The sequence below is a fragment of the Tarenaya hassleriana genome, unplaced genomic scaffold, assembly GCF_000463585.1.
Source record: "Tarenaya hassleriana unplaced genomic scaffold, ASM46358v1 Cleome3, whole genome shotgun sequence".
In the NCBI taxonomy this organism is placed as follows: domain Eukaryota; kingdom Viridiplantae; phylum Streptophyta; class Magnoliopsida; order Brassicales; family Cleomaceae; genus Tarenaya; species Tarenaya hassleriana.
Genome location: NW_010966177.1, coordinates 4159220 through 4171448, shown reverse-complemented (window position 1 = coordinate 4171448; position 12229 = coordinate 4159220). Strand labels below are relative to the sequence as shown.

Here is a 12229-nt window from a genome sequence, read left to right as displayed (position 1 = left end):
AACTGTCGACGGTTATTTTAGCCACTCGGCTCGCGCACCACACGTGCAAAAGCTTCCACCCCACCACAACCATTATTTCACTTTTTTTATTACCATACAAATAAGTATTATAACTACTGCGGTAAATCATGGATGTCCATGTTTTTTACCCTATGGCTCAATACCATCGCCGAATCACAATGTAAAACGGAGAAATTAAAAAAAAAAAAGATTAAATTTTGATTGTTTTTGCATGCATTCAAGTCTAATGAAATATGAATTTTACAAGTTAAATGCACTGAGCCATTGAGTTCCAAGTAATATAATTCGATTAATTGAATTTGTTTTTGTACACATGAGTGAGAATTCCCAATACGAGTAAAAAAGCTGCTGCATTCTCCTCACCAAACTCCAAACACCCATGTCGAAGAGTGAACCGTACATATTGGGCACGTGCGACGTTAATCTCTATGCCATAATCACTTATTTAACCTTTGTTTTAGTCTTTTATTAATCTATTTATTATTAATATGTTAACTTTTTTCCTGCCCAATAAAATGAAGCTTTATTTATATACACACCAAACAGAAACAGACGATTCAATTTTCAGTTATAAATATTTTTGTGGTCGTCATATATAGTTTGCATAAATTGTTTGCTTGAGACAAATAAAAAGATAATTTCTCACAAAAAAAAAATGAAGTAACGCAAGTATTATCGATGTCATTTAACCTAAACAGCGGAAACAGGATAAGAACCTTTTAAATTAAATACTAAAAATAATCGGGGGATTTAAAAAGGAAAATGAAAATGTGGGGCCCACGGAGCCAGCTACATCTTTGACCAAGACAGTGTCTTGCTTTGACTGTACACCTCGATCGTGTCCCCGTTGGCACATCCCAGTCTTTGCCCTTGACTTACCTGTACCCACTCATATCCTGCCACGCGTTCATTCATTTATTTTTTTTATTCCGACGTCTCGTGGGTCCATTTTATTTAATTATAAATTATCCGCGATGTTAATAAAATCTACCAAATCAAGATAATTTAATAATAAGTGAAATCGATGGGAGTAGTGGGGGAGTGTGGGGGAAGAGACAGCAGCAGCAGCAGAGATCTGAGACCATGTGTTGTTTTGCTGCAGTTGTGTCGTGTACCAGAACTGTAAAAGTCTTCTGCCCGACATGATTTTCAAAATTTAAAATTATTAGGTAATATAAAATTAAGGTTAAGAAAAAAAAACACTTAAAGAGACACGTAGAAGGCCCCATACGGAAATATAGACAAGGAAACAAAATAGGGTTTCTAATGTTTTGAGAAATGTTTTTTGTTCGTACAGCAGTTGCTTAATTTGGTTTATAGTCAAAGCAGCATTACTTAAGAAGACCGGCAAGTGTTTTTAATTTTGGTGCGACGTGGTTTGTAACCAAGTTCGGACGTGGAAATTGATAGCGATGTGTAAATTGAATTAAAACAATAATTACGAATTAACGAGAACAGATGGGCATATGATTACGCAATGTTTTGTGTAAAATTATAATTATAATAATAATTATTATATGAGATAATTGATTAAGAGTGTGCGTGAATGATTTGATTTGACTTGATTTATGAGATGAATACACACATAACAATTAAACCAGTAGTAGGTTTCTTATTGGGCATCAAATGTGGTGATGGATAACGTCAAAAAGGAAATGTTAAAATAGTTTTTGTACAAGCGGCAAGGAATCGAAATGGTATATGCTCTATCTATCCACCCATATGTTATTATATTCATTCACAGTTTGGTTCCATTATTTTTTTCTCTTTAAAAATTAATAATTATGTCCTTAATAATACATTTTTATTTACTCCCGATTCTATTCAAAATCGAAATTTACTAAACAGATACCCTTTTTACGCGTTTCCGAAAATGGGCTTTCCAGTTGATTCGTAGTGCAAACACACGGAGATTGGGCCCATATTCTGTTGGTTACAATTTAATAGGCTAATTTTATTGGGCCTATATTTTGTTCGCTTTCTTCAATAATTTTGTCAATTTTCTACTTAGATTAGCTCAGCTCTACGGGTTGCCAATTCGGTTTCGGTTCAGTTATTTCGGTTATAGAAAAACTATAACCATTCGGTTTTTATATAAATTTCGGTCCGGTTCGGTTCGGTTATTTTTCGGTTCGGTTTTGATAAAAAGTTCAATTTTCTAAAGAAATTGTCGGTTATTCTCTCGTTTTTTTCGGTTATTTTCTATTCAGTTCAGTTGTTTCAGTTTCGATTTTTCTGATTTAAGGAAATCATGACCGTTCGATTTTGATGTCGGATTCGGTTATGTCTTATTCGGTTCGGTTCGGCTCGGTTATTCGGTTAATAACCGAAATGGCCACCCTTAAGCTCCTATCTCTAAAATAATGTCGTTTTAGATTTTTTTTCCATTATTAAAAAAAAACGAACCCTTTGGCACGCATGTAGAAAATGTTTTTCCACCGAAATCATTAAATTCGTAGTGCCATCGAACCCAGAATTTAATGTATTGACGGTTCCCCTTCACTGGCAACGACGATTCCGTGTGATTATTTCTTTGGCCCGTCTATTACATCACGTTTTATGGGGAGGAAAAATGACGTATTAGCTTTTCCGTTCATATTGTGTTTGTTTTTCTTCGAATATTATTTAATATAAAAAAAATGATTTAGATATTTTTAAACTAAGGTTTTTAATAACGCTTTGCTTGCAAGCTAACAAAAAAAAAAACATAATCGTAAAGTAATTCATAAATACCAAATCAGTGTTAAAATATCGTAAATCTAAAACATATATGCCCAACATGGAATACATCAACTTAAACCATGGAAAATATTGTATATATTTACGACATTGTCTCATAATTTGAATAAATATAAAAAATAAATTTATTTGCTTCTATTTTGCATTAAAATGATACAAAGCAGTATGATTTATGCATTATTATTATTATTATTATTATTATTATTATTATTATTATTATTATTATTATTATCATCATCAACTCATTTCATACTTTGTTATGATGGAATCGTTGGTTTGGTTATATCGACCAACCAAACAGGAAACTATATGATGTTGTGTCGGAGGACCTTCCCTATAAACCAGAAGCTCCGAATTTCTAAATCACACCTAACAGTTTTTGCACACTTTCATCTTTCCCATGTATTGTTATTGTTCTTGCAACCCACGCCTAGAGAAAAAAAACTAGCACTCATTACAAAAACCATCGACCAAAATTTGACATTATATATATATATAAAAGTATTACGATAACTTATTAGGAGTTATCCAAAATTGGATGATTCAATTGGTAAGGAAGGGAGCAAAAACCTTTTTTCAACCCGATTCAAATTTTCATTTGAAAAGAAGCTATAGACTTTTCCAATCTTCTGAGAGATGTAATCGGTGCAAAGGTACGATGAACTTTTACATCATAAAAAAAAACTTAGGAGTTGGATAATGGGTTTTTAACAATTGCAAAACAAATTTGTACCTGTCAACCAACCATAACAATTGACACTATTAATTTTACAGTAGCTTTAAAATCGTTATGCTGTGTGACATCTTCCGAGAGCTTTATATGTCTTTTAATATATATATATATATAATATACATTAATTAAAAATAGTAAACCTTAAACAAATGATCACACGTACATTGTAATCATAAATGAATAAATACAAAACCGTCGACCACCCAACCTCCAATCCCATCCCCTATCCATTTAATATCCTTCCTTATTTCTCTAATTTTTCCCCCGAAAACAGTTGTTTCCATTAATTAGTCCCTTACGTATGTAACGTAACATCTCTCTATCCTTATGTCTCTTTTCTTTTTTAATTTTAACATTAATCTCTCTTCAGCGACCTTTTTGTCACACCTGACACCCTCTAGCCCCCGGATTCTTCCATCCAAATGTAAAAATAATAATAATAATAATAATCTCGAAGGAAAACAGAGAATTATGACGTCATCCTTCATTAAAACTACACCAACTTTTTCATAAATATACGTAATTTCTTGTTCCACTTTTCGATTCCTTCGTTCTTATCGAGTCTAGAGAACACAAGTCCAAACTTTTTCTTTTTTTTTTGGTCGGTGGGAAGAGGAAATGGGGAACTGTCAGGCGGCGGAGGCGGCGACGGTGGTGATCCACAACCCGACGGAGAAGAAGGTCGAGAGGGTCTACTGGTCGGTGAGCGCCAGTGATGTCATGGGCTCGCACCCTGGTCACTACGTGGCCATGGTGATTACGTCACCCACCTTGACCAACGACAACGGTTCGCCATTGAAGCATCTCAAGCTTCTCAGGCCCCACGACACTCTCCTCCTCGGTCACGTCTACCGTCTCGTCAGCTTCGAAGGTACCATTCCTTATTACATCAATCACCGAGAGAGAGAAACCCCTTTTTTTTTCAAATGTATCCTTTTTTTGTTGGTCATACGAAGAGGTTCTGAACGAATTTGCGGCGAAGAAATGCGTGAAACTTGGGAAGCTGCTGAGAGAAGGAGGAGGGCTTGAACTGAAGAAGAAGAAGGAGAAGAACAGGGACAAACCGGGTCGGACAAACCCGGATCCGAACCCAAACGAGGAATCCGACAGGGTAATTGTTTTGATCAGTTTGATCGTGCATGCTGCTTTAATCGAAAGCTAACAACTTTAATTGTCCTTATGGTAAATATTCCTGCGTTAATTACTCTGGATAATTTTCTTTCCATTTTTTTAACCCAAGGTGGAAAACCACATGGTCGCCGGAGAAGGAACCGGAGTAAGCGGCGTAGCCACCGGAACCACCGCCGGCAGTGGCGGGTTCCAGAGGATGCACGGCGGCACGTGGAGGCCATCTTTACACAGCATCCCGGAAATTGAAGTCTCATAAACTTCTATAAAAAAATATGTATATTCTCAAGCATCACCAAAAACCATTAAAAAAAAGTAAAAATATGTATATTGATTATCTAAAGATTTTCAAGACGGGTAATTGTTTCAGGAAAGGGTGCTTCATCTGGCTGTAGATTTCGATTTCTTTTTCATTGAATGGAATGCATAAAGTTGGTCCCGCTCGTTACAAAAGTTAATCATTAATTATATTTCGTTCTCAAAACTTGGATCTTAAAAAATATGTTAACGCACACCAAATCGGTGCAAAAAAAAGAGGGTAACGTACGTTTTACCCTTTTTTAAATATATATATATATATATATACACACTTTTAATTTTGCTTGAAATCAATTTAATTATTATACATTAATCATATCAGTTGCAGATATATATATATCGATTATCATATAACTAATGCATATGTATATGGCGCCGACAATATATATATATATTTGTGCGTATGTAAATGATATGTTTAGATATAGACAAAACTCAAATCAAACACCTAATACAATTGCGACATGTAATGAGAATTCATGTCCCAATAACGGCTCCTAGTTGTAACGTCGATAACAGATTTAATGTCTTATCTTATGGATACGAATCGTATTAAATTATTAACACCCTAATTCCCCATTACGGCCTAAATTCATGTATAGAAACTTGCATAAATCTTGTGGTGAACACGCATTTATCTTCTTTTAATTTCGGGCACCTATCATTGCTTAATTACCGGACTCGTTGTTTAATTCTGTTCGTATTAAAATTTATGGTTTTTTAAAAATTTAAAATCTAAAACAAACACACAGAATATAATTTCCAACCATAGTCGAATAGCTTGCTACAATTGGTACATCCATCCTTGGATCGATACTTATCTTTGATATCAAAAACATTCTCCTATCGTTATTTATTATCAGTTTATATAAGAACCACCGAAGAACACTGGCAATCAAATCATGTAATACGAAAATTAATTCATAATTTAACAGGTTTCAATACCTGAAAAGATGAGTATTTATGTACGTATATTATTGTGATGTATTGTAAATTATATAATGCAAAAAATCTTATATATGACTGATTCCAAAACCATTATATATATATATATATATATATTATTACGAACTAATCATTGCAATAGTTTAATTTTTTTATATTTTTTTTAATTGGGTAGAATTTGAGGCGCAATGTGTAATATTAGGAAAATGGAGGGGTCCATCTCAAACTATTTGGCTGTAGCCATGTCCTCATTAATCGTGTTAATTTTTTTTGTCGTCTTTTGGCGCGTGTTTCTCACTTCATTGGAGATTCTTTCTTATGCTATCTGGTCTTCTTCTTCGTACATTCAGCGAAATTCTGAGACTCATATTTTTTTTTTATAATAGTACCGTTCACTAGAAAACTTTATTTTATTTTTTGTTAACGTGGGGAACCCCTGTGACTACCTACCCTTACAAACGGTGCCGAACTGGCCACCACCCGCGCCTAACAGTCCCCATGGACCTCAGTCCGCCGGACCTGGCCACCAAGCGCGCCTAACGCTCGGGCCGTAGTTGGGCTTAGGCGTCTGCAGGTCAAACCCCCCGCCCACGCGCACGAGCCTGCAACACACGCGGAGGAGGTAAATCAGCCCATTAGGATGAGCTGACAGGCGATCAGGTCAAGCGTAAGGAAGAGCGATGTTGGGATTCGATCCCTCCACCTCAGGGTTGCTCACCCTGCTCCCTTACCACCTGACCTGGCCCCGAAGGGCGGGTGAACTCTCTTTGCATATACCACTCACCAGTTGAGCCAACCACAGTTGGCACCGTTCATTTGCGAATTCAGCTTCATCATCACGTGTCTCTCTCGGGAACTCTCCTCAGGTTCCGCTTGATCAGGCATGATGCTTCGTCTCCTTCCTCATTTCTGGATTTTATTTTCTCTGGATTCAGATGTCAGAAATTTTCTGCTTTCCCGATCTACAAGTCATGGATAGACTCTAGCAAGACGCGTTTCAGTTTAAGGTGCGAGATCTGTTGGTTCGGTATGGAAGTGGTTGGTGAAATCCAGGAAGCCTGTGATCGTTAGGGTCAAGCGGAAAGCTGATCGGTCGCCGCTTGATGAGTTCTGTAAGTTGCTATATATATATATATCCTCGTCCTCCGAAAACTCATTGGAAATTGCGTGGATCTCAAGGTATAGAAATAAATCTCGGAACATGAACCTATTGATATTTGCACTATAGTTTTCTGGTACAAGGGTCTGGTTTGATTTCTAGTTTTTCTAATTTATCCCCATTGATTCTCAACTTTGTTTCCCACATGTTTCAAAGTAGAATCAAGTCTGGTTTTGATGATTCAAAGCATAACAACAGGACAAATGGAGAAATATAAGTGTGACGGCATTATGGGGTTCTAGGAGGAAGGCTAAACTCGCTCTTAAAAGAACTCCATCAAGGAAAAATAGATTCATCATCTCCAGAAGTTTCTGGTGAATCGCCAAGGAATGGTGCTTCGAAGAGGTCAATTACGAGGCTAGGCTCTCGCTACTCGTGACATCTCATCCTTTTGTGTTCGAGGATTCAGCTTTTATTGTATGACATATCTGGTACAGCGTATGAAAACATATGGTGAATAAGCAATATCCGTTGGTTAATCTTCCTGCATATCAAGATGTAGCACCATGCATCTCACAGAGAAATACCTTTGTCTAAATACATAAAGATGGTTCTGAGCTGTCTTATGTTCTGCTCTTGTAGTTTGGATAAGATCATACTGGAGGCAATCACCAGCCTGAAGGAACCGCGTGGCACTGACAGAACGTCGATTTTTCTGTATATAGAGGTGGTACTCTAGCGTTATTGTCTATATTCCTTCCATGTAGCGGATGGTTGAATCATTTAGGTAAATATAATCATCAAGGACTTGGTTGGTGTAAAATATCAGGATAAATTTAGGACGCCACCCAATATGAAAAGGCATGTGGCAGTAAGACTAAAGCATTTGACATCAATTGGCACATTACTTAAGGTGGGACATTACTTATATGAACCATATCTCATTCTCCATTCAGCATTGAATACTTTAGCCGGGTTTGTTTTTGTTCAACACTTTTAGACAAAGCACAAATACAGGATAGCACCAGGTACGGTGACCGCAGGAGCCAAACGGAGGTTTCCCCTACTACTTTTGGAAGGAAACAAGGAGAGTAGATAGACCAATTGTGGAAGAAAATGGTGTCGATACTCTTATTAAATCCCAAGCAGAAGGGGATCTATTTACGGTAAAGGGAATGACTGCCCAAGAAGCCGATGTAGCTGCTGCAAGAGCAGTTGCAGAGGCGGAATGTGGTCTTAATAGGAAATAAACTTGTTCTTTGAATCTTCACTCACCATCAACCCCCGCCTTCAAAGTTCTTGTTTTAGATACTCGGTGCCTTTGTCTGTGGCTGTTTGTAGTGGTATTTTTGCTATGGCTAACTTCTGGACATACAGTGCCTGGCGGTTTATTACCTGCCGAAAATAGCTTATCTATACAACCTAGAATGTGATCCATTGTCTGTTCCAGAATGGTCTGCTAGAAATAAAGTTTCTGGAAGATTAGATGTCAGTGGATACTACTCATTCTCATTAGGTAAAGACTGCAGATTCAAAAGGGAAAAGTAGGGAAAAAAAATTTCTTACCTCGGCAGAGAAAGCAGAAGCCGAAGCCGAAGCTGCCCATATTTTAGCAAAGGCAGCGATGAAAGCTTTGAAGTATAGGATGCATAATCATGCATATGGTAAAAGCCGTAATAGCAGAGTATAGTGAGAATCGGGTCATCGAGTTTTCAGTTTTACATCCAGCGATATGTCATCGCCGGCATTGCACAACTGATGGTCTTTTTTTTGGTTGGTGACAGTAAATTCTCCAGCTTTTATGTCCTACCTTTTGGATTCTGTTGAACTGCCTGTCTTTTGTGAATGTTCTGTAAGAACATTATATGTACTTTGTCCGATTTTGTAATTTGTTTGAAGAGAAATGAATTTTCATTGTCAGCACATACGTGAGGAAACGACAAAAGAATGTTATAAAAACGGTATTTACACGTAGTTTTCCTAAACATTCGCACGTGCCTACAGAATTGAGCTCCTAAAGGATTCTCTTTAGTATTGGAATAGGCCCATTAACTTACTTCAAGATTCGCACAAGGCCCGTTTCATTATTGTCTCCGACCAAGGAAACCCTAATTCTGCATCCCAACTGAAACGACACCGTTTGTGTCATCTTCAGATTCCTTGAAGGTATTACTTGCGGTCGCAGCCGCAAAAACCCCTAGTATCCTGTCATTTCTTTCACAGGGGGAGAGAGGAGAGAAGCAACGAGTGGGAGAAGATGAAGTACAACCCGCGCGTAAGCTCGTCTCGCCGGAAGAACCGGAAGGCTCACTTCACAGCTCCGTCGAGCGTGAGGCGCGTCCTGATGAGCGCGCCGCTCTCCGCCGATCTGCGACAGAAGTACAACGTCAGATCCATGCCGATCCGGAAGGACGACGAGGTCCAGGTCGTTAGGGGGACGTACAAGGGTCGGGAGGGAAAGGTCGTGCAGGTCTACCGGCGCAAGTGGGTGATCCACGTTGAGAGGATCACACGGGAGAAGGTGAACGGGACGACGGTGAACGTGGGGGTGAACCCGTCGAAGGTGATGATAACAAAGCTGAGGCTGGACAAGGACAGGAAGTCTCTGTTGGATCGGAAGGCGAAGGGTCGGGCCGCTGCCGACAAGGACAAGGGTACCAAGTTCACTACGGAGGATATTATGCAGAACGTCGACTGATCCACAACAACAAAAAACGTTTTCCCAGGTTTATCTATGTTTTTTCAGTGTTTACTCTTCTGGTTGCGAAGGAATTTAGGATTTGGTTTCGGACATGAAATGTTTGTTTTGTTTCTCAAGACAACGTGCGAGGAATGTTTATGAACCAATTTTGCTTGCCCTTAAGTTAATTTTTCTTCTGGTTGCTTGTATGAATCTTTGGTTTCATGATCTGTTGGTCGTTGCTCTGTTTCTTATGCTGATAGGATATCGTTAGACATTTGACATATTGGGGTGTTACAAATTGATTGGGGTCCGGTTGCAGAAATTGGTACGTCCTCATGATTAACGGGCAAAAAAAGGAATACAGCTCACTAGCTCAGTCCCAAAAAAAGGGTCTAAAGAAGAATAAATCCTACGGAACTGATTATTGAAAAGGTAAGTAAGTGGTGAATCTGAGGGGAGTCTACGTGTATTTCAAGGTTTGAGCGCCAAAGACAGACCAAACCTGGGGTACGTGTCGAATGCCTTTGTGTCGATCTCACCAGAGAGAGTCATTAGTGATTTCGGCACAACCTCGTGTTGAATAAGCGCTCCAAGTTTACCATGGCTGTTTAGCTTTGCTTTCACGTTCGTCAAGTGATCAACTGCGTATAATCCCCCCACTGTTATGGTGTTCTCATTCGTCGAGAGCTTCCTGTAGACCTCTCCCACCGCTGCGCTTTTCTTCGATCCGTCCAGGTGATGCATGTATGTTACTCTTATCGAGTCTCCCTTGTCTCCCCTTCAGCAGAAAGGATTAAGATGTCATAGGCAATCACGATTATCTAAACAGATCTTTCTCTCAATCAAATTGATCGAAATTGCCATACAGTATTAGGGAAGCACAAGCGTCTGGTTTTGTCACGCTAATCCCAGCATTGTACTTGGTGAAAGCTTTGGAAGCAGTGTCGTATCCAGCTTCTGCGCCAAATGCGATGGTTGGTGTACCGAGAGTAGCTGTTATGTCTATTAGAGGGTTTTGCTTCAGAGCTGCAGCAGCCGTGAGAGTTGCATGGTCATGGAAGTATTGAACCTCCAGCTGTAAAAGAGCAGGGCATCAAACCCATAGACGGGTAACTATTAAAAGGTTTGAAATGGGTCCTGATTTTTGTTGGGTTCATAGCTTCAAACCTTGCCAGAGCTGTAATAAGGCACTTTGAAGGAGGCAATGGATTTTGTGGATGGAAGGACCTCATTGAATGTGATGGTCGTGAAGATCTGCCGGCAACAAGTAAAAGGTATTAGATGCTTGTACAAGAGCTAGTTTGATCGTCCGGGCGGATTTGTTTACCATATAGAGATTAACCTACATTTGATTCAGTGTCGATTTTGACATCGAATAAGGTGTTCTTGTACTTGTATTGCGTCGCAACATCAGCAGCGTGGATTCCCCCTTTATTGAGTGCAGTGGATGTAAGGGCCTAAACAACAGAAGAAAGGTTAAGAAACACCATCATCAGTCTGCCACTAATTTGGAGGAAAACATTCCACCAAGGCTACATGGAATTAAGGATTCGGATAGAGTAGAAAGACGATCCCCTTTACATTCTATAGCTCCATTACCTTGGCTGATGAAGCAAGAAGCAGAAATATGACAATTAACTACAATTGGAACTACCCCAACTTTGTCAGGCCATTATGCTTACAGCAATAACTGATTAGCAGGAGAAAATACAACCTAAAAGCAATAAGAGTGATGGTAACAAGATAGATAGAGAAATGGTTAATGTAGTAGTATTTACTATTTGACAGTATTTTTGCTCAGCTCCGAAATCTTGCTCTCCGCAGAGCTAAACAAATTCTACTTGGATGACCTAGATACAATCGAGCCATCTATGCAACCAAAATCAGTAAAGATGAGATCTATTCGACTAATCCAAGTCATGTCACATATTACTACGGAAAAACAACGAAACCAAAACAGATAGAAGCCAAGCCACTCAACACAAGTGCCAATTCATAAGGATTGCACTGGAAATCTATAAACAGAGGCGAGACAGTGAAACACAATCCACATTCCGAATCTAGCCAACAGGAAACCGAAACATCGATGGTATACGCACCACTCCGGAGGCACTGTAAGTGGAAACGCTGAATTTCTGATCAGAATTGTAGTCCTTCGTCAACAGATCTAACAAGAAACAACACAACAATCAAGAAAATCAGCTTAAATTCACGCAACGACATATACGAGTATTCAAAACGAGATGCCAAAATTGCACATAGATACACACGCAGCAATTTATTCGATACACATACATGTATAACCGTATATACGGTGACAATCACGCGATTTCCGTCGAAAACTGGAACGACTAAAGCATCAGAACAGAAGAAGAAGAAGATCAAAGGACAAATTACCTCTTGATTTTTTGCCGATATCGGCGAAGAGTCCAGGTCCCTTGCTCATGGTCGACCGGAGACACAGAGAGAGAGAGAGGCGAAGGGGAGAAAAATGGAAAGCGGTTAAGGATTCGTTGTCGACGAACGTTAAATGGCGAAATTTTGCGCCTATTATTACTGCCTG

The 12229-nt window shown here is 38.8% G+C and overlaps 3 protein-coding genes across 3 annotated transcripts; 2 read left to right on the top strand and 1 right to left on the bottom strand.

Annotated features, from left to right (window-relative positions):
* Window positions 1–4030: 4030 nt before the first annotated feature.
* LOC104819267 lies at window positions 4031–5064 on the top strand. The gene is made up of 3 exons (XM_010549257.2): window positions 4031–4364; window positions 4450–4604; window positions 4734–5064. Exons 1-3 carry the CDS (start codon window positions 4112–4114, stop codon window positions 4878–4880), a joined length of 555 nt encoding a protein of 184 aa, XP_010547559.1. The 5' UTR covers window positions 4031–4111; the 3' UTR covers window positions 4881–5064.
* A 4099-nt stretch (window positions 5065–9163) lies between these two features.
* LOC104819264 (60S ribosomal protein L26-1) lies at window positions 9164–9851 on the top strand. Its single transcript, XM_010549252.1, has one exon. It carries the CDS (start codon window positions 9241–9243, stop codon window positions 9679–9681), a length of 441 nt encoding a protein of 146 aa, XP_010547554.1. The 5' UTR covers window positions 9164–9240; the 3' UTR covers window positions 9682–9851.
* LOC104819265 (mitochondrial outer membrane protein porin 2-like) lies at window positions 9728–12197 on the bottom strand. The gene is made up of 6 exons (XM_010549253.2): window positions 12064–12197; window positions 11766–11833; window positions 11013–11123; window positions 10834–10920; window positions 10533–10741; window positions 9728–10444 (listed from the first exon to the last, which is right to left on the bottom strand). The coding sequence occupies exons 1-6, from the start codon at window positions 12110–12112 to the stop codon at window positions 10138–10140; spliced, it is 831 nt and encodes a 276-aa protein (XP_010547555.1). The 5' UTR covers window positions 12113–12197; the 3' UTR covers window positions 9728–10137.
* Between the last annotated feature and the right edge of the window lie 32 nt (window positions 12198–12229).

What these genes read in the sequence shown, in the direction of transcription:
- LOC104819267 (XM_010549257.2), top strand. Translation starts at nt 4,112, where the DNA reads ATGGGGAACTGTCAGGCGGCGGAGGCGGCGACGGTGGTGATCCACAAC. An exon ending in CCGTCTCGTCAGCTTCGAAG is followed by an intron (nt 4,365 to 4,449) that starts GTACCATTCCTT and finishes GGTCATACGAAG; the next exon opens with AGGTTCTGAACGAATTTGCG. An exon ending in CAAACGAGGAATCCGACAGG is followed by an intron (nt 4,605 to 4,733) that starts GTAATTGTTTTG and finishes TTTTAACCCAAG; the next exon opens with GTGGAAAACCACATGGTCGC.
- LOC104819265 (XM_010549253.2), bottom strand. Translation starts at nt 12,112, where the DNA reads ATGAGCAAGGGACCTGGACTCTTCGCCGATATCGGCAAAAAATCAAGA. An exon ending in TATCGGCAAAAAATCAAGAG is followed by an intron (nt 11,834 to 12,063) that starts GTAATTTGTCCT and finishes GTTTCTTGTTAG; the next exon opens with ATCTGTTGACGAAGGACTAC. An exon ending in CTTACAGTGCCTCCGGAGTG is followed by an intron (nt 11,124 to 11,765) that starts GTGCGTATACCA and finishes TCTGTTGTTTAG; the next exon opens with GCCCTTACATCCACTGCACT.
- LOC104819264 (XM_010549252.1), top strand. Translation starts at nt 9,241, where the DNA reads ATGAAGTACAACCCGCGCGTAAGCTCGTCTCGCCGGAAGAACCGGAAG.